Source organism: Halichoerus grypus, chromosome 14 (assembly GCF_964656455.1).
Source record: "Halichoerus grypus chromosome 14, mHalGry1.hap1.1, whole genome shotgun sequence".
Classification (NCBI taxonomy): Eukaryota; Metazoa; Chordata; class Mammalia; order Carnivora; family Phocidae; genus Halichoerus; species Halichoerus grypus.
Genome location: NC_135725.1, coordinates 11,057,390 through 11,079,374, shown reverse-complemented (window position 1 = coordinate 11,079,374; position 21,985 = coordinate 11,057,390). Strand labels below are relative to the sequence as shown.

Genomic DNA, 21,985 nt, shown 5'->3' with positions numbered 1-21,985 from the left:
AAAGACAGTTAAGATGAAGGAAACAAATTCCAGACAGGAAACAGAAGGTGGTTCTGTAAAGATTTTTTTGAGGCAATGCTGCAGAGAAGCAAATGGTGCAGGGAAGAGGACAGGGAACATTTTTTTAGCGGCAGCTACCAAAACAAATTTCACTTCAGATGTGTTTTCTGAGGGGGAAAGGTTTGTAGGACTTGTCAGAGCTTTTAATATGCTAGTGTGCCTCATGCAACTCTAAGGTGTGTGTGAGGGAGGGTGGGGATTGAAAAGTGGTGTTTCTCACATATGTGTTGATTTGTTTTGCTTGGAGGTGGAAACATGCTACACATTTTAGGGAATGCTCTTTCATTAAATACCTGTGCTTTTCGTGAGAGCAGGGAAGGTAAGCCAAGAACGGTTGCCGGCAGTTGAGCAATAAGCAAAAATTTTTATCGAACACCTATGTGTTAACCAGAAATGACTCTAGGATCTCAACATCTGGGCCCAACAATGGAAAAGATACAAAACCAGGATCAGAGAAGTCACTAGATCATCGCCTTTTTTTTTTTTTTTTTAAGATTTTTATTTATTTATTTGAGAGAGAGAGAGAGAGAGCACGAGCAAGCATGAGCAAGCATGAGCTGGGGGAAGGGGCAGAGGGAGAAACAGACTCCCTCCTGAAAACAGAGCCCAACACAGGGTTCCATCCCAGGACCCTAGGATCATGACCTGAGCCCAAGGCAGACGCTTAACCAACTGAGCCACACAGGCGCCCCCAGATCATCGTCTTTTGCAACCATCCCAGAAATCCCCACCCCAAATTCCTGAAACTCTATTACAATCCTTCTCTACAGAATTCTCTTTCCTCCTCCTGTGGATGCTCATTTCCTTTTCAACAGAGAAGGAATCAGAGAGTTCACCCCATGGGCTTTTCTCTTGGAATTTTTCCAGTAACACAGGGTGAAGGCAATAGAGTTCCATTGAGAGAGGCAAGATGAACTTGTTAGGAGCTTTAAAATTGTCTTTCGTACAGAGAAAGAAGAAATCAGGAAAGGATCCCTTGCCAAACCACAAAGAAGATAGCTAGTTCATAAAGAAACACTAATTTCTCTAGCATTAGTGGGGAATTACTCACCATGGGGATTAAGAGATGAGTGCCCTTTTAATCAAAGGATGAGAGACCTTCCCTCAAATAACTGGGGTTAGCTAAGGGTCCCACCCAGCTCAGAAGAGCAAGCCCGCAATGAGAAGCCACTCCTTCCTGCATTACACAATGCTGTGTTTTTAGGTTAATCCTCCAAGGATATTATGGTAACTTCCAATGGTTAATGAATAGCCTCTAAGTGCCTGCTTCACTTAATTGTCCAAAGGCCAGTTGGTCTCAGAGCATATAAAGCTTTGAGCTGGCTAATGACAGCATTCTCTCTGAGCGAGGAAGCAGGGGAGTGGAAGAGTTCCAAAGGAGCAGGGATGCAGAACAGAACTAGTCTCGTTCTCTGTGCCCTTGCCCTCCTGATGGGCTTCCTGATGATCTGCCTGGGGGCCTTCTTCATTTCCTCAGAATCGATATTCAACTGTCGAGGGAACCTGATCCTGGCCTATATGCTTCTGCCACTGGGGTTTGTGATCCTTCTGAGTGGAATGTTCTGGAGCACCTACCACCAGGCAAGGGAAAGCAAAGGGGTGTTCTCCCATGTGCTCAGAAGACAACTTTCTCATGGGGCACTTCCCCTGGCCACAGTCGACAGGTATGTACGGGGAGGCCAGAGGATGAGGAAGGCTGCAATGGGGCCAGATTCTGGAAAAGCAGAATGAACTTAATCCCACTGTGGAGAAATACCCATGTCCTGCAGGGCTGTATGTCTCGAACTGAAGTTTTCCTGTCGGGAAATTACTCTGGGCTTAGTCCTTAGGAAGAATGGTGTTGCCTCTGGGGAAAATCATGAAGTAGAGGGTATTTAGATCTGAAAAACCACTTCTCCCCACATTGAAAACCTACCTAAGCCAATAGAAGAGGCCCAACTCTTAGGTTCTTTTTTTGTATCATGGAAGCTGTCCTTAGAGGCAAGTTGTGGTGAGTTATTGCCCATAATCCGGCTACCAGGTTATGAGGAAAGGAAGTTCCAGACCAAATTCTGCCATACAAATGGCATTGTATGAACAAACAGGCACTGAATGAGTCCTGCAACCTCTTCATGAACTCAGTAAGGTCCCAGCTTACTGTCTTTCTAGGTGTTCTGATCACACCTTGCATGACAGATTTATCCAAGGCAAGGCAGTTAACATTCCAGTGGTAATTCAGTTAACCTTACCACCTCATACCCATTATGATGGCTCTTACTTATAAAAACAGAAAACAACAAGTGTTAGCAAGAATATACAAAAATCCGAAACCTAGGGGAGACCAGGTGGCTCAGTTGGTTAAGCGTCTGCCTTTGGTCATCATCTCGGGGTCATGGGATTGAGCCCTGCATCGGGCTCCCTGCTCAGCTGGGAGTCTGCTTCTCCCTCTGCCACCCTCCCTCCCCCGACCGCTTGTGCTCTCTCTGGCTCTCTCTCTGTCTGAAATAAATAAATAAAATCTTAAAAAAAAAAGTCCAAAACCTTGTGCACTACTGGTGGGAATGTAAAACGGAGCAATCATTTTATGGAAAATGGCATGGAGGTTAAATACAGAATTACCATTTGATCCAGCAATTCTACTTCTGGGTATGTAGACAAAAGAATTAAAAGTGGGAACTTGAACAGATAGTTGTATACCAGGTTCATAGCAGTATTCTTCATGATAGCCAAAAGGTGGAGACAACCTGTTTGTCCGCCAGTGGACAAATGGATAAACAAAGCGCGGTCTATCCATACAATGGAATATTATCCGGCCACAAAAAGGAAGGACGTTCTGATGCATGCTAGAGCATGGATGAACCCTAAAGACATTATACTAAGTAAAAGAAGCCGTTCACAAAAAGACAAATACTGTATGATTCCACTTACATGAGATATCTAGAGCAGTGAAATTAATTCATACCCAGAAAGCGAACAGTGGTTATTGGGGTCAGCAGGGAGGAGGGAATGGGGACTCATCGTTTACTGAGTACAGAGTTTCAATTTGGGATGATGGAAAAGTTCTGGAGAGGGATAAGGTACAGAATGCCACTGATCCATACACTGATCTGTACACAGTGGTAAATCTAATGTTATATATATTTCACTACAATAAAACAAAATTCAGTTCACCTTATGGTCAGTATCAGACAACCAAACCCTCCTAATTCTTGGCTGAACACAGGACCATTTAGGGATAAAACTTCAGGCATCATCCTCAAGACACAGGCTGTAAGACTCCATAAATTCTTCTGCCCTTTTCATCTAAAATATCTTAGCTACTCCACGTATCTTGAATATAAATAATTTTACCCATGACGGTTGATTTTTGACATTATTATGCTAATTAATAAGATACTAATTATAATAACCAAACCCCATTTCCAATGTTTATTATACTAACTGGCAAGGTCTCTGGGTTTGATAAAAGATTAAAATAACTAAAGTGATCACGGATGGTGCTTCTTGAGTGATGATTTTTTTTTTTTCTTGTACAAATGTTAGATGGTTGCCTCCAGAGCGTGAATTCCTGATAAGAGTAACTGATTGCAGGGACGCCTGGGTGGTTCAGTCGGTTAAGCATCTGCCTTTGGCTCAGGTCATGATCCCAGGGTCCTGGGATTGACCCCTCTGTCAGGCTCCTTGCTCAGCAGGGAGTCTACTTCTCCCTTTCCCTCTGCCTGCCACTCCCCCTGCTTGTGCTCTCTCTCTGTCAAATAAATAAATAAAATCTTTTCAAAAAGAAGAGTACCTGATTGCCTACAGGAGGCAGCTTAAATTTACTAACATCACACCATGCCAAGTTATTTCAAAGGGATCCATGATATGGCTATTGTGACACCCCATTGAACTGTCTCTTCCTACTGCATCTAATAGATGCCCAGCTTACCCAGAATGGCCAGGAAGTCAGTCAAGAAAAAGTTGCATTTCTCAGAAGCATATGCATTCAAAATGGGGACCCATATTGAGGTATCAGAGCAAATGAGTGTGCAATGGTGGCCCTGAGGGCACTGGGAATGTGAAATGGTGGGGGAGGGGCAGATGGGACTGGAAGAGCCGGATGGGATTTGGGGGCAGGTGGCAGTCATCCTGGAGCCTTTCAAATCACTCCAGGGAAACAGCTCACCTTTCTGTCTTCAATGTCTTTACACGTGTGCCCCATGACACTGCCTTGGCTATTCTGAGTGAAGGCTGAGATTTATGCCGTACAGTAGACCGCTCCTTCAGCTATCTCTGGCTTCACGCCTGGTAATATTTGGAATGGAGCTGTGGCTACAAGTGGCGGGCTCTGTTCTGTTGTGGTTACGCACCATAAACACTCCCCGTGGGCACTGAGGGATTCGCTCTATAAATACACAACTCAATCAAGCTCGCCTTCACTCTTCCTCACCTCACACCACCCCCAGTCCCATTCATGGTGGAGAAGCCAGAATGATTTAGCAATTAGCAGCATTGGGCAAGATGACCAATGAATACATCACCTTTGGCGTGAATGGCTCCTTTCGCCATTGACCTTTTGGCATGGAAAGGGGGGCCAGTGAAATCTACATGAAGTTGTTGGTTGAAATGGTTTGAGAAACGAGTATGTTTTTTTGGAAACTAGTCGCTGAGACTTGAAAGAGTGAGAAGAAAGAGAGAAACATCGGATACAGTTGAGGAGACAGCACAGAGCTGGGTTTTTAAAAAGTTTTATTAGACTGTAGTTGACACACAATGTTACATTGGGTTCAGGTGTTTAACAGCGATTTGACAAGTTTATACATTGGTTTTCGTTCATTATTTTGTTGGCTAGGAGGATTTGAGACAGTGAGCACGAATGTGGTGTGTGTGAATGGGGACAAGGTCATGGATGGACTAACTGGGTGTAGGGAAGTTGAGCAGCTGAGGCCCCCCCCCCCCGCATCCCTCCCCCTGGTGACGATCTCACACTGAGAGTCCCTGGTTCCCATGAGGGAGAGAGAGGGAATAGCTTGGAATAACCCACTGGGAAAAACAGGACTATAGAGGCACACATCCGATGGCTGATAAGGAGGGTTTTGCTGGAAGAGCGGCACATTTTTTTAAAACTGGTGATGCCAGGGAAGAAGTACATCTGTTTCAAAATCAATGTTTCTTAACAGTTTCACTTCACACAATGTGATTTGAGAGAGGCAGGCATATGCCTCTTTGGCGTTAACCACTTAAATAACACATGTATGTTTGTGGCATTTTGATCCCCAGGCCAGATTTCTACCCTCCTGCGTATGAAGAGAGTCTTGATGCCGAGAAGCAACCTTGTCCTGCAGAGGGAGACGCCTTGGATGTTCCTCCACCTCTGTACACAGAGATGGGCCTTGAACTCGAGGATGCAACGGATGCCTGCCCCGAGGCCCCACCTTCCTACGAGGAGTCTGTAGCAGGCGGGGTGCCGGCAGCCACACCATTGCAGGATGTTCAGAGGCAGAGCCAGCGATGCTGAAGCGGGGGACACTCCCTCATGCTCAGAATGCACCTTCATGGGCTACAGCTGCTGATAATAAACGTGGCCACTGGACTATGGCAGGGAAAGTGTCTTCCGGGACCCCCAGGAGTACTCGCCGAGGAGATGCTGGGGATGACAGCCATGCAGTTCGACCGATGTGCTTGGCCTGAAAGGAAGGGTGTGGTCGGCAGCCGGCAACATTTCAAAGGATTCGCACTAACCCCAGCCCAGGTGGGCTTTGGGACCGCTTTTGGAGCTCTGCTCCAAGAGGCTTCTGGCTCTCACTCAACCCCCTTCCATCACCTCAGCCCCAGGGGGGAAGGAATAGGTGCTGCTCGTGGGGCAGCCAGGCGCCTTCAGGCACTACATCACCCAACAATCGCAAAAGGAAAGCAGGCTGGAGACAAAGGGTCATTGTGGTTTAATTTGCGGGTTTTGTTGGCTGGTGTCACAGTATTACCAGAGTGACACTGTAATTCGCATTGTGGGAGATGTGCTCTTGGAAGCCATGAATGTTACTTCATATTACTTAATTTTAATTATGTGTATTTTACTTCTATGTGGAAAACAACTACAGTATTTCCTTTCAAAATGGCTCAAACAAAATTTTCAATGAATATCTTAAAAACGGGATGGTTGTACAGCAGAGATGACAAGGTTTCTTGGAGACTCAAGTGGGACAGACAGAATACTTGAAAATCCATAAGACACAGAATTCAGAGGGGAAAACTGTACTAGCCGTAAGTTGTATTAATATAGATTTTGACATAAATCTTCAAAGGCATTAAAATATCCATGTGTATTTCAACAAATCCCTGCAAATCTCTAGAATCTTAAAGAAAAGAGACTATATTGTAGTACTTTGATCCTTAACAGAAAATTCTTTGGCGTCTCAAGATACAGACCCATATGCATTTTTAGGCTTGGGACATTTATTTTAAAAAACCCACTGATTCGTCCTCAGCTTTATTATATTTTATTACATGTTTTAACACACGAGGACATGTTGGGTGGCAGGACAGTGGAAGAGAGGCAGCCTGATGCTTTAGAGCTTGGACAAGAATCTTCATCTGTCTGGGCCTCAGTTTCTTCCTCAATCAAGTGAGAATTTATGCTAGGATTGTTATCTAATGATTACGGAATGCCTTTTATATGACGGGTTCTGTGCTGGGAACTTTTTTGTGCTTTTTGTTTAGCCCTCATTATACCCTTCAGAAATAAGTGCAATGGTTAGTCCCATTTTACAGATGCATAAACTGAGACTTTGAGGCATTGAGAAACTTTGCCCATAGCATACAGTTGTTTCCAGTAGAGGGGCATGAGAGAGTGTATTTACTTCAAACATTTGTGCTAGGTTAGCCCTGTCTTAGCTCCCTTCTCCCACGGAGCAGTCTGGACTTCTCTCCAGCTTCAGAAAGTGGGCCCCATCAGGAAGTGGAGCCCCAGGACTGGTACAATACCTTACAGCCCTTGGGGAAGCCAGAGAGCTTGCTCTAGCATTCTCTTTTATATTTTTTAACTTAAAAAAGACTTAAAATTTTTTCACTGTAGTTGACATATAATAGGGTTCTCTTTTAACATGTAAATACGCCCTCCATGTTTTCTGCCTAGGAGCTTGGCCCCCACCTCTTTGTGCAGTTTCCTTCTCTCTGATCATTCCATCGATGATGAATAGTGGCTCCTACTGGTGACAGGCAGCCCCTGTAAATGGGCACAGGGGGGTTTGAATAGTGGTGGCGAGGATGAAGAGCTTTCAAGGGCTGCAAGATGGAATGGGGCCTCCACGGCCTCCTCTTCCCATTTTTGCAGAGTGCACAGATGAAGCATGTCCTGACAAATACGCAGGAAGCCACATGAAAGGAAATCCTGGTCCTTTTACATGAAACATGCATTTGGGCATCTGGGATTTGAATCCTTGACCTCAAGGGCATAACTGGATATGAAGGTCACTCATGGCTGTCCAATGGGAAGGTGACCATTTCTTAGCAATGCAATTTATTATTTCTCTCTTGTCATCTCTTTCTATCCCTCTACTGAGACTGTTACCCTGAAATTTTCTCTGGGGTCTGAACACATCCAGGGGCCTGAACCAACTCTGTCACTGGGCTTTCATCCAGAGTTTGCATTGGTCATAAATGGATTTTTCCAACTTCTGATAGTCATATGAAACATGTTATTTTTGGTTTACATAAGAAAATTGTTTTGATCTCTTTACTGCAGTAAATTTTGTACTCAAACTTCCCTCTCTTTCATCTCTGTTTTGTATCAGAAAAAAAAAAATCAATAGGGGAACATAAGTCAAAGTTTGATTCTCCATGCAGAACTAACAAACCATCCAGATGAGTTAATTCTTTTTGAAAACCCAAACATCACTGAACACCAACTATTGATTCAGAAGATAAGCCAGCTGCTTTCTGAAAAGAAGTACTACTAATAGACATTTATTGCTTTTTTGAAAATGGATGTCCTCTGAAGCCAGCAACAAGGACACGGGCGTTACTCCAAACAAATCCTACCTTTGAGAGGCCCAGCAATTAAAACCCGCTGGGCAAGTCACAACAGAAGTGTTCTGTTGTGCTTAATAAGAATTCACTGGCCACCCCTAGGGTACTTACTCAAGGAGGTAGACATTGTATCCCGTCTTCCTCCTTAAGTTTATGGTACAATTAGAGGTGATGGATGGAGAACCACAATTCCCTGAATGGCAAGGAAGGCACAGACATTGCAAGAGAGTGAAGAGGAGGCAAATATTCACTACAGTCTTTGCTCATTCCCTTCTCTCACACGGGAATGGTAGGCTCACCTGTCAACGACGATGGGAAATTCTCAGAGGTGACGGCTCCTCCACTATTTTCATCTTATAACCTTCCTCTGAGTGGCAGCTCTAAGTACTCTCTCCATCCCCCAGAAGGTGAGCATGACAAGGTCAGTTATAGAATACATTATGCTGCATCTTTTGCGTATCTGAGATGTAGCGTGTGTATTTTTGACCTCTCCACTCCAAAACTCGCAAGTACTTTTACTGGCCGTTCTACCCATTCCTCAAGATTCTACTTAAACACAGAGTCTTCGGTGAGGTATCTCCCCAGCTCGCCCATATTGCAGGGCACCTACTAGGTGCTAAAAGTCATGAAAAAATGATAAAGACATGGATTTATAATGCATAGCTTCATCATATTCTATAATTTTCCATGACAGGTTAGGCTGATTCACATACCAAGTGGGCTGCCAACTGCATGAGCCATTTCCACCGATAAGGGCTCCAGCTGGTGGGAGTGGGACAGGCATCCGCTAAGCTCTGTTGCCTCTGATCATCTCTTGCTGTCTATAACTGTTGAAGGGCCAAACACTGATTTACCGGCATTACATCATTTCGAAAGGTGCACGATTTCTCAAGCCCTTCTCCACTCAGGGAGGGAAATCTTGTCAAGGCAGGTGTCTGGGATGGCAGCGTCCACGTGTTTCAAGACTACCCGATGCATGATCAAGCAATAAAATGGAGTCACCTGTTGGGCACTCCCCTCTCCCGCAGGTGCTTTTCAAATTCCCCACACCTGCCACGGCTGATGGCTATCACTGCCAAAGTAAATCCCATGCCTTACACGGACCCACAGCTGGCCAATCAGAAGTCAGCACACCATTTTCCCCGGGGGATGTCTACATTATCTGCAGAGCACACTGGCTCGGCACAGCCAAGCGTCAGCGCACTGTGCCGCCGTGGGACTGGTCATCGATCTGAGGCTTCCTGTGTAGAAAGCCTTCAGGTCATGTCCAAGCCCTTCAGCCTGAGATGCCATAAAAAACTATTTGTTCTGTGAATCCTGTGGATAGAGGCTGCACCTTGGATCAGGAATACTGGATAAACATCTCATTTTAATGATGGCTGCCTGCCATGTTCAAGGTCAGCTAATGAACCCAAGAATCATGAATGAGGCAAAACAATTTTTTGTTCTAGGGGACTGGCGGACCCCTGGTAGGATATTTAGAATCCGGGGTCCCGTCCCCTCAAATGCCTCCCTGGCACGTATACACACATTTCCAAACACTGCTCTGGTTGGGAACCGCTGCATTGTAGACACTGTTGCTTGTCATTGTCCTGGGGGCACATGGTGTCACGAGTGAACCCCTCGATATTAGCCCATCACAAGAGTGGCCCGACAGTTGCCACACTCCAGCCACCCTCTCCTCTAGGATTGTCTCCTGTGGTCCCCACAAAAGTCTCGGACCTCTCCAGTCATTTACTCTTAAGAAAGACTGGTGGCTGGAGCTTCATCTTTAAGACATAAAGACCATTACGTGCAGAAAAGTGACTTCCTGCCTTCCACCTCTCCCGAGAAGAAGACAAGAGGACTTGCAGGCATAGCTCAGCAAGAGAAGCTTAGATTTTACATAAAGAAGAAATAATACCTTGGCAACGTGAATTTGAGCAGGTTCCACAGAGAAAGGCTGTGTCCCAGAGCCACCACAGGATCTTCCCTTGGGCAACCTAAGAAAAAGCTCTGTAAAAATCGGTGGCCGTGCAGCTGCTTCTTTCCATAGCTGGGCCCAAACATGTGCTCCACCTGCTCTTTCTACCTCTGTGCTTCCTGCACTCTTGCCCATCTGTGCCATTCTCTCCCGAGACCCAACGCAAGCATCCTCTCCAGCCATCCTACCTCTCAACTCCGTCTTTGCTCTGGCTACGTGGACCCCTCGTGAAATCATATACATGATTATAAGTCTCAGGAAACTCCACTCTTCGGGAAACCCATCAAGTGCTTAGTGTCCTGCCATCTCAGAGCTAATCCCTCCACGTGTTCCCATAGCACATTGCTGGCGCCTCTACTAGAACATTCATGTCCTCCTGCTTCTTCACGTATGTATGTCCTAGCCCCCCGTGTCCACATTACAAGCTCCTAGGAGCAGGAATCCTGTTTTGTATATCTCCTCGCTGCACCACAAACAGGACTCTGCAGAGAGTAGTCGTTCAGCCCATGTTTGTTGAATGAATGAGTGAATGAATGAATACTTGGGCAGCTGGGCGCACATGCTGGAAATAAAAAAATAGATTTTTAAAATGAGGATTACCTTACATTTGAACTTTGAAGCTAGAGATGATTCAAAGTTCAGCAACTTGAGAAAAAAATACCTATTTTCTGACCTGGAGCTAAGCTTTATAACGCATCCAACTGCGTGGACCCACACAGAGCCGAGTAGTAAACGGACAGCCATCACTGACCCCACGTAAAGCTTTAAGGCATATGACATTCATGGCTGATAAATTCCATGACTTTAGAATCTCTGCTCGAAGCCACCCTCTGTGATTATGAAACGAAGATACTTACGATGAAAGACCAGTTGCCAATTTCGTCTCTGCTGACTCCCAAAGGCAGTTTTGAGCCATCTGCCTTTTCTGGTCCCACTTACGTAATAAATTCCCAGGTCCTAACAACGAAAGCCAGCCCTTGCCAGTGTTCTGAAAGACAGACTTATCAAAATGTGACCACCCATGGCAAGACAGACACGCAAAAATCCACAATCCATGCATCAGGTTGAAATCAGGAATTTCTTTTTTATTGGCTACTACATGTCGGAGCAAGTTTCTGACAGAAGCAGAGATAGAAAGTGGCCACAAATCCCTTCCCAGGAACGTCTCCCTGCTTGCGCTCATCTTGACTACAGCAAAACCCCCTTGCTTCACAGTCAAAGCGCACCACGTCATCCGTGCTAATGACAGGGTGAGTGAGAGGGTCGTTCCCAAGGAAGCAAAACACACGCAAACAGGTCCCACGCACCGAGTGTCCCGGCTGGGTGCAGACAGAGGCTGCTAGAGCTGCAGTATCCTTCCCCTGGGCAAAGCGAGCCAGCTGGGACCTTCCGGTTTCCGGCAGGGGTGCCGCCCTCCCCCACCCCTATCTCATCAGGTCCTTAACGACCACCAATAAGGTCTTCTTCCAGCAAGCACTCTGTTCTCCACTTTGCTAGCATTTCATGGTCTCCTTGTAGAGCCACTGTAAGATCTGAACTGTGTCTCAATGACTGCTTTAAAACAGGCCCTTACTGGGAGATAAGGGAGCGGAGAGAAAGAGAGATAGCAGACATGGTGGTATTTTGTCTTCCCAGGAGGAATGAATATAAACCCCTGTATCACCCTACGGGATGTTGTCAAGAGAGGGCCGGTGAAATGTTAGGCATTCATCTGCAGAGTCCTGCCAAGAAACGGCTTTCTACCTGCACAATGAACGGCTGAATTTGTAGGAATGCAGCCCGCTTAAGAGCTAGAATAGTATTATTTACAAAACAAGAGAGGTAAACACTCTTGGATGTGTTTCGTTAAAGTGTGCCATGGTGATCTGTAGAATGCTTCCGATGTCAGAGAAGGTGGCACCAGGACTCGGCAGGGGATGGGAGGGAGGGGGAGTGGGCCATCTGGTGGCCAGAGGCCATGAGGAGTCCCACAACGTTCCCCCTGGGAGACCTGACTCAGGATGAAAAGCTAAGTCCTCCACCACGCCAAGGAGAGTCTTCCTAGGTCTGCCCAGCGGCACCCGTGGCGTGGCGGGAGCCTAATTCTGGCACTGCGCTCTGTGCGTGAGTTTAGAACCTTTCCTCACCTAACACCATGATGGACACCTTCCCGGCCCACTTACTCTTTCTCAAAAGGTAAGGGTCCTTTGTGTGATAAAATATAGATACCAAATGATAGTGCAGCTTTAACAGACAACTGAAGACCCTGTTGCATTTGGAGGAACGGACCCAAATCCAAACAAAACAGATTTTTTTTCTCTTCCAACCCGCCCCTCCCCCACCCACCAGCAAATTATCGTGTGTGTGTGTGTGTGTGTGTGTGTGTGTGTGTGTGTGTGTTTCAAAGTCATAAAAGGCACAAACAGGTAGCAAGAAGGCGTGGGTGAAGTGTCTCCCGCCAAGCGCTCTCTTTTGGCCCTGGTGACTGATCTTTCCTCCATTCAGGTGATGACTGTGGGGCCCCTCCGGCCGGTTCTCTCATGAATCTGGGATATTTTCAGCGCGATGGCTATAAGAGGACTCAGCACGGCCTGGAAAAGGAGGGGAAAAGTCTGTGAACAACTCACGTCAGTCACAGGAGGGCCACTGTGATTGGTTTCTGTCACAAGCATCTGGATTCAACTCCAATTTGCAGCTTAAAGACAGAGTTCCCGCTGGCTGGATACCTGTTCCCTAAACCCTGGTTCCTCATCCACAGAAGAAGAGTAGAGTGGGTCGGGCGCGGTGGGGGGGTAGCTAGGGGAGGAGATGGTCTCCAGAGTTTTGTCCAGCTCCCCAAAAACACCGATCTCAGACAGGAACCCACCAACTCAACTCTCAGAGCATTGGGGCATTTCAGAGCTTTGTGAATTAAGGAAGTTCAGAAAACGCCACAGTCTTCCTCTCCCACTCCCCACAGCATGTACACCCTGCCCAGACACGTACACACACGAGAACTTGAGGGAACACACTCATTCTGCAGCCTAAGACCAGAGGCCTGCAGAACCTACTATCTTGATGTTTCACAGAAGACAGACCAATCCATCGGCTAGTGCTGCAGAAATATCTACTCCCTTCTTCCCATCAAATAACACTGTGGCTCATTAGGTGCCTCCGTGCCTCTCAGAAGGAGGGGGGTTTAGAAGCCTAAGGAGTAGATTCTCAGAAAGGCAAAGGACATGGAGAGGAGAATCACTTCTTGCCCTCTAGCTGCTAATCATTTCACAGAGGTGAGGCACTGTTTTCCAAAGTGTGGAAAACATACTCATACACACAGATGATACGGGAGATTATTCTAGATGGTTCGTGGACATGGCGTTACCTACAAAACAGTGAGAAAGTCACCCCGTTTTCCATTCTTTTTCCATCCTCTTAATTTCATCAAGGAGAAACTCTGTTGGCTGCCAATCTTTAATACATGAACCCAAACAGAGCATGCCTCAGGCAAGCATTACCTAGATGGTAGGTAATATCACTGTATATCTTATTGAATTCACTTTTGTGAATTCAATTTTATTTATAAAGGGATACTGGTTTTTTTTTCACATAGATGCAAACTTTCTATAATAAATAAACAGATTCAAGTGAAAACAATGTAAGTCCATTTAAAGGACAAATACTAATACAGGGATACTGATGGAAGAGAAGTTTGGGAAATACTAGCAAAAGGGAAGAAACCAAGATACCATGTTGAGAAAAATAAAACCTGTCATTTTTGAGAAGGGAGAGGGGGATTCTGCTACTTGCAACCCTCCCCTAAGCCTGACAGGTACAGGGATGAAGGGAATGCACGCATTCTAAGCAGACAACAAGAGCACAAGCAGAGGCCCAGGGTCCGAGGACAAGCACAAGCAGGCCCGTGTGTCCTGAATGGAGTGTAGACACACAGCAGTCCTGAGTAACAAGTGAGCAAGCCTTGTTTGGAGGGATGGAAACGCCAGGGCAAGGCGTGAGGATTTAATTCATTAGGCAAGGGGACATGCTGGTGTTGTCTGAGTTAAGGGGTGACACTATCAGAGCTGTGCTTTGTAAAGATTGTTCTAGAGGTATGTCCAGGATTTAACACACTTATGGCTAAATGGGTGAAATCATCTTACTCTGTGAAGATGACCAGACAGAGAAGCTCAAACATAATCTTGGAAGCTAGAAGGGAGATGAGAGTCTTGAGCCATTTCATCACAAGTGCACAAGCCAAGTGCACTTCCCTCCGCTTCCGTATCCATGAACATGATATACAGAAACAGAAGGTTTTATGTTCTTTTAATAACCCTCTTGGTGCCCAGAAAAATTTCTTACTGGCACATTTTGCGAGGCCATATTCCATGTGATGCCCATATAAGGGCATCTAGATCCTTGAGGAGCCAAGCACCCATTTTGTACGGAAATCAGATTATTAACTTTCGTTCCCTTTTCTGTCTTCTCTTCCCTCTCCTCACACCCCCAGGTTTTTTGGGCTACGTAACTCTTCATTAACACCTATAAAGGAGGTTAAATAAGGACAGAGAACAAGAATGAAGTGAAAAATCAATCACTTTAACTGAGGTCCTTGAGGGCAAATAAAGATAAACTTTATCCCATCTATTTAAGAAAATGCAGTGAAATTGAATTTAAACTTAAGAACTGAAAAATTAAGACATGTTTTGTTTCATGTCATTGTGAATTTCAACATCAAAGACTTTCAACTCTACATCTTTAAGTGACGGTAGCTATTGGCAAGAGGGTAGGGAAGCACAGTTTTAACCAATACCGTAAACCCTGCCCAAGTTCTTGTAATGGATTTCCACCGAACTCAGATGATAAAGCTCTGCTTTCCATTTCTTCTGTGAAACATCCCGATTGATGTCCACAGCGCAGGAGCTGTCCGTGAACCAGTCCGTCACTTTCTAATATGCTCACCTACTTCTGCCTGCAGCAGCTGAGTTATGTGCTTATCAGTAGTCAGCTAAATTTGTTCCTAAATACGTTAACACCTGTTACACTAGTTCTTCAGAATATGCACTTAAACTACATGTAAACCAGTGAGATATGAGTATACACAGGAAGGGTTCTTTCTATGAAAATTAAGTTGAACGTTCTGGAAAGAATTAGGTAATGGCACTTAGCTACTCCTGTGAAATTAATATGAGTGAGATACAGTGAAACACTGGAGAGGAATAAAAAAAAAGTCTAGAAAATTCTTTCTTCAGATTGCTTCCCAAGTGTCTTTAAGTTCCTGCTCACTATAAAGAAATTAAAGGTGAACATTACTGATGAAATACGAATGGGAATCTATTCAAGAGAGATAATGACAACACAAAACAGTGTCAGGATTTTTGCAGTCCTGTTTGTCTTCAGAAATCACAGCTTTGATACGTGGGAATCCAGACTCTTCTCTCCTATCATCCACCATCCATCATGGAAAGGAGCAAGGGGAGATGAATTATCCTGAGACAAGTGGAAAGGCCCTCAGAATCGGGAGTGAGACGAGCAGTTAACAGAAGCCTGTGGCTGTGAGATATCTGAGGTAGAACTGGAAGCACAGAGCTTGAGAAGCAGAGAGGAACACGGGGCGATCTAGTTTTGAGATTCTCTTGTCACAGACGAGGAAACCGAAGCACAGACAGGAGCCATGAGGGGCCCAGGGGCCCAGAGGCCCATGTCTGTTTGGTGGCTGAGCTAAGAACAGAGTACCACCTCCTCTACTGCTCTTTCCATCCCACAATCCAGAATACAAGGAATGAGAGGGGAACAGAGTGGATAAAAGGGTGAAGGAGGAGAGATGAGGGAACAGTGGGACCGTCACCTACTGCACCAGACAAGTCCCACCTCAGAGGAGGGGTCACACAGGACTGACCAGCCATCTACACTGACCAAGAACAGGAGAGCATTGCTGGTTAGGTGAATGTATTAGACGTTCCGAGACCACTCTTTGTGAATAAAGAGAATAAACTAATCGAGACTTTTATGAATTAGGAATGTAGCATCTTCTTTCTAGGAAGTGCTTGACATAGCTTTTCTATGCTCAAGAGTAAGGAACGGTGAGTGCCCCTCTTGTGGCAAACTGAGTTGGCAGCGTACCCATCCAACAGCACTCTCACTCGGGCTCCAATGTCCTTCCTCCATCTTGGAGAGTCGGGAGGATATTTGTTGCCATCTCCGGGTAATAAGCCAACCAGGCTAAAGAGGGATTAGGAGCCTGTCTCGACTTAAAATTTGGATGCTTTGTTTATTACAGGTTTTAACTGCATCGATTTTGATTTTTAAAAATACTGCATTGCAATACTTCATTTGATTGCTGACGTGTTTCAGTGCCTCTTTAAATTTTGCATCTAGCTAACCTCACCCTAAGCCCAGTCCTGTATTAGGTTTTAACCTATTCGTGTTCCCTGGAAGCACAGAGAGGGTTTTTCCTTTCACTCTTCCTCCCATCTCCTCTTACTTTGTGTTGCTGTGGTGGTGGTTCTGATCCATGTGCATGCAAATTAGGGCCATAAAAACAAACCCTAACCAAATGAACTGCCCCCGACCAGCAATGGACAGGAGAGGTGTAAATGATCTGAATGTCCCAAGACTCAAAGTAAATAGTTAACGATTTTTTGGAGAAAAACAAAACCTAACTGGAAACACCATCATTTATTAAGCCAGATTTGTCAGAATTTGTGGAGGGAACCCAGCGCTGGGCTGGCCTTGAGGAGGAGGGAGCATTCGGATGGTCAGGGAAGCGTGGGTGCGGGAGAAGGGCGCGGGATAATAGTACTTATCCTAGCTCCTCATTCGGGGCAGATAATACCACCCAGGACAAGGCAGATCACTCACCAGCAGAAGACACAGACCTTCTAGTGCCAATAAAATAGGAATTTGTAACAAATGCCACTTTCTCCTCATTCTTAGGGGTAGCTTCCATCAACACCCCCACTGAACGGCCTGACCTCCTCTCATGATTTCATTCCAACATTTGGTTTTAGTCTATATGCTGTTTGCTTCGTTTAAGGCAGTGGTTTTTGAACTTCAGCATGCATCAGAATCACCGGGAGGGTCTGTCAAAGCGCAGACTGCTGATCCCCTCCCTGAGCTCCTGATCCAAGAGGTCTGAGGTAGGGCCCAAGAACGAGCATTTCTAACAAGGTGCAGGTGATGCTGATGTTGGGGATCCAGGGACCCCACTTTGCAAACCACTGCTCTAAGGCGTGCTGATTCCTGTACCTGTCTAAGTTCTTTGCTCCAGCCCCAGGCTCAGTTTTCTGGCTTGCATCACACAGTTTCACCCCCTGGCCACAGCTGACTGGACCAGGAGTGGGTCCCTGACCTTCAGGCAGCCCTCAGAGGCTGGCCAGCAACCTGCCAGACGGCCAGGGACAAAACTTGAACCAGCTGATCAGATTCTTTCCCTCAGGGGTTAAACTGATAGGTAATGAAAGAATGAGCCAGTTAGCAGTGGGAGCTAAATTAACCACGAGGTTCTAATCGATTAACCATGAGGGTATAAGGCGCCATGGTAATCCAGGGGTTGTAAGAAAACAGGGACTCTGAGAAAGATGACGAAAAGCTACAAGAAAGCAGAAAGAAACCAGAGAGCAGAGGGAAATAATGAAGAGTTGGTAGAGAGAAAAGAATGGTGTGAATCCCAATCATCTCTCAAGTAAAGGTCCATTCCCTCCTGCCCAGGGGGCTGAGTCTATAACTCTGCTCGGGGTCTGGTCTCCAGGACCTTGGATTTCTTGAGCTAACCTTGGTCTCGGTGTGTCCTAAAACAAATCAAAATTTTAAAACGAATTAAGACAAAGTTACATTAATCCAATGAACTCACCCAAATTATGTTTTTCTTGGATCATTCTGAGGTACCATCATGGCTCAGCTTTTTACCACCAGCGAAAAAACGCTTCTTTCCTTATAAAAACCAAACTTCTTGCGAACCCAAATTAATTTCCTCACCAACTCAGCTCAGGGCCGCACCAGGGCAGCCCACTAATGTCTCCAACAGCTGGGCCGGAAGTGCTCTTTGGTGAGTCTTTCTCTCTCTCCTCACATTCAAACCCATCGATCATATTTCCACCGTGGCTCCCCATCCACCCACTGCTCCTCGTCCCATTGCTCCCTCCTTAACACAGTCGCCCGCATCCCCTACCTGTTCTCAGCCTCACTACGCCGAGCTTTTCGGACCAGACTCATTCATGACGCCCTCACGTAAAAGTCCCGGATGATCCCTCCCGAATCCCGGATGATCCCTCCCAAGTCCCGGATGATCCCTCCCAAGTCCCGGATGATCCCTGCAAAGTCCCGGATGATCCCTCCAAGGCTACCTCAGCCCCTCTGGCAGGGCTGTCAGGCTCTTGACGGCTGGGTCTCACTCCCTCTGGTGGGCAGAATAATAGCCCCCAATATGTCAGGCCCAAGTCCCTAGAGTCTATAAATGTGACCTTCTTTGGGGGGGGGGGGAGGTTCTTTGCAGATGTGATGAAGTTAAAGACCTCGAGATGAGGAGATTTTCCGGGATTATCCAGCTGGGCCCTAAATGCAATCACGGCTGTCCTCGCGAGAGCGAGTCAGAGGGCGACCTCGTACACACACGCACAGAGCAGCCGAGTGGAGGCGGGGCCGGAGGCGGGAGTGACGCAGCCACACGTCCGCCCGCGTCAGCAGCTGCCGGAAGGGGGAAGAGGCAAGAAGCGTTCTGTCCCAGAGCCTCCAGAGGGATTGCCAGGCTGCAGACCCCACGATTTCAGAATGGTACCCCCTGAGCCAGGAGAGATCCATTTCTATTGTTTGGAGCCCCCCAGTCTGGGGGGACGGTTACAGCAGCCACAGGAAATGACGCTGCCCTTCCTTGCCACGAGCCCTCCTCAGTCCGCTGCCTGCCCCATGTCTCACGCCGCTGCACCCCTGAAACTGTGACACCCCCCTCCCAGCCTGAGGCAGCCCACCCGCCTCTCGTCTCCACTTCCACACGGTCGATCTGTCAGTTTAGAACCGGGTTGCAATCTCACCCAGCCCTCGAGGCCTCCTTCCTGAGATCTTCCGACAACCCCACCCCACCCAGCTAGGCTCCCTCCGTTCTCCAGACACTCCCTTGCTTCTCTGCTGATTCCTTCTTATCTTCACTTAGAGGAATTTGTAGAGTTGTTTTTACCCCGCTCTCTCTTCCTCTACACACTTCCCACTAAACTCTAAGCTACTAGAAGGCAGAGTTTTCTTACGTTATGTCGGTTTCCTTACAATATGTGTCTTGCCCATAAGAGTTGCTAAACAAAATGGCGGGTTTGGGAAATTAGGTAATCAGGTGAGTTGTCCAGTGTTTAACGCAGTGTGTGGTTACCGAGAAGCTACCCTGTGTTTGCACCCCCTTCATCAGGAAGATCCAGCAGGAAGAGATGAAACTGTCCATCGATTCCCCCACCTGCCTGCTCCTCAACCCAAGGGAGAGGCCAGGCTTCGTGTCTCTTAGGCCAGGAACCCCTCTCCACTTGGGAAGGGTTACTAGGTTCTTGGGGGATTCTAATTAACACTAGGTATTAACGTGGATCAAGAGCTGGGCTGAAGGCTTCATCATCCAGAGCTGAAAGCAAAGGAAAGCTGTCAAACCCAGGAATACAGGAGAGGAAAAGGACTCTGTGTTCGGGAAATGGTGGGAACCTGAGCTGAGCCCCCTTGGATCAGCAATGCCGAGGAGGGAGGGAGGCCTGTGGGCAGTGGCAAGGACCACGGGGTTAAAGAGCCCGTGCCCCTGCCCAGAGCAATGCCCCAGACAGATGGCGGGGACAACACACAGACGTGGTGTCACAGAGCAGCTGAGGAAACCTGCATTCTCCCCAGGATGGCGAGCACCCTCTCCAGGCCTCTGTCCCTTCTGCGTGGTCTTCGATGTTGCGGAAAAGGGACGGAGCCCCAAATGGCCACTGCTGAGCTTCCTGACAACTCAGGCTGGGGTGACCAAGTTAGAGACCGTCTGATCTGTACAACAGAGCAGTGTGACATTTCTTGTATCCCAGGAGTTGTAGAGCAATTCGTACCTGTTAGGATTATAAACTTGGAGTCATCCTCTGACTTTGTTTCCAATACATCGGAGCATTGGAGACAGTTTCTGATGATAGTGCCTTTTAAATCCTGAACACTCACACAGTGTGACAGAGAGAGTCGAGGACAGGGATCTGTGATCCCCAAGCCCACTTTAGAAGGGCTCCTGCCCATAGGGGTAACTGGGGGTGGAAACCCATCCCAAGCCCATCTCAGAAGATGGCGAGGGGCGGCATCTTCCCAGAGGAAGGGGTGCCTTTGTCTTCCCACTAAGATGCCACCCACCAGCCTCATCATCCTGGATGCTTTTTACAGTTTGCACAAGGGTGCCCTAGAGGCTAGATGCCACTCTGGCTACAATAACTCCGATTTTAGATAAGAAGAATGGCTATTTTAAACCCATTTGGGAAACATCTAGAACAGGAATTATTACTGAAAACAAAATCAAATGTTTTTGCTGATAAAAATTAAGGGTGATGGGCATTAAGGAGGGCACTTGAAGTGATGAGTCCTGGGTGTTGTATGCAACTGATGAATCACTGACCTCTACCCCCGAAACAAATGATACACTGTATGTTAAATTGAATTTAAACAAATAAAAATAAATTAAAAAAATAAATTAAGTGGAAATGCTAAACACTGCAACATTCTGCTCTTTATTACAATCCGTACAACCACGGCCCTGACTTTAATTCCTTTTTCATGCAACACATCTACCTGTCTTGATCTACAATAGAACTAAAATTAGCCAAAATGGAGACTGTGAAAAATGACCACGTAGGTCTGAATTTTGAGCCCGACACTGAGGGAACCATCGATCTTGTCACCATCAGAAGCCCGGCCTCCACAAAAGCTCTCCTCTGAGGGGCAGAGAGCCATCCCAAGATATCAGCTAACGAAACACTCCCAAAGAAGTTCAATCAAAGTGGAAATTACACGAGCCCTTTGGGACGGCAGTGACAAGTCTACTAGAAACCACACTGACCAGGCAGACCCGGCCCCCTTCCCCACCACCCTCCCTACTCCTGCGACTGCGGACTTTAAGAGGTGAAAGGCAGCCCCTAGACTGCAAATCCAAAATACAACAGAAGAGTCACGAAGCTGATTTTCCTATTTGTTCAAATGTGAGCTCCATTTGGCTCCAGACTCAGAAGTATCTTCAGAGATGGTTAAAGGGGCAGAGCCAAACCACTGGCCAGCATCTATTGGCACCGATGACAGGCATCAGGCAGAGTCTTGGCGCCCCGTCCTCATCCTGTGCTGCAAACACAGACCGACCTGCAAATGTGACAGCTTACATTTCAGAGAACTGCCCCCTGGCCACTCTTTCTCTCCCCCTCTCTCCCTCTCCTCTCCCTTTCGAGCCTCCTTTCTGCCATCAAAGACACTGTGACAGGCTGGGAAATGACTAGTTGGTTCAGATCACGACAATTTCTGCCCACCCTCCTCAGACATCCCTACTGTGTCTTCCACATTTCTCTTCATTGGGTATATTCACAACAGACTTCAAAGGTTTCCTTGATGTGGAACACACTTGCCAATTCAGAAGGAAAGTACAGTTGCCCACCCCGCTACTGCCACTCCCGGAATTGTTAGCAGAAATACACCGCATGATGGAAAGCAGGGTTAAAAAAAAAAAAAGGACCACTGTCCAGTTGGTGTTGCTCAAAGGACTCTCCTTGAAAGCATTCACCTCCTCTTTGTCCCTCTGTTCCAACCACTTCCAAAAGCCATGGTCTAGGTCATAAGTTACTTCTTAAAAACATGGTTCCTAGGGATGGAACAATAATGAGGTTCAGCTTGGCTTTCTGCATTTGGATCCCAGGAAGCCTTGCGCCTGAGAGATGTGTTAAAAGCTTCAAAAAAAATTCCCCAAAGGTTCGTCAGAAGACTGTTACCTAAGTACGAGGGGAGAAGCATCATGGATGCTACTCTGGGCTCCCATCATGGCGATGTCCTCTTGGTGCATCT

At 46.7% G+C, this 21,985-nt stretch overlaps 2 protein-coding genes across 2 annotated transcripts in view; one reads left to right on the top strand and one right to left on the bottom strand.

The window, feature by feature from the left end:
- Nucleotides 1-1,446: 1,446 nt before the first annotated feature.
- Nucleotides 1,447-5,536, top strand: TMEM252 (transmembrane protein 252). The gene is made up of 2 exons (XM_036100437.2): nt 1,447-1,724; nt 5,299-5,536. Exons 1-2 carry the CDS (start codon nt 1,447-1,449, stop codon nt 5,534-5,536), a joined length of 516 nt encoding a protein of 171 aa, XP_035956330.2.
- A 5,529-nt stretch (nt 5,537-11,065) lies between these two features.
- Nucleotides 11,066-21,985, bottom strand: part of PGM5 (phosphoglucomutase 5) — a 194,989-nt gene continuing 184,069 nt past the window's right edge. The window contains exon 11 of the mRNA XM_078062323.1: nt 11,066-12,576. Coding sequence (XP_077918449.1) covers nt 12,487-12,576 — 90 coding nt within the window. The 3' untranslated portion in view covers nt 11,066-12,486. The remainder of the gene's footprint in view (nt 12,577-21,985) is intronic.

Excerpts from the sequence above, each read along its gene's own strand:
- TMEM252 (XM_036100437.2), top strand. The coding sequence starts at position 1,447 with ATGCAGAACAGAACTAGTCTCGTTCTCTGTGCCCTTGCCCTCCTGATG. Across the intron at positions 1,725-5,298 it reads CCCCTGGCCACAGTCGACAG|GCCAGATTTCTACCCTCCTG; the intron begins GTATGTACGGGG and ends TTTGATCCCCAG.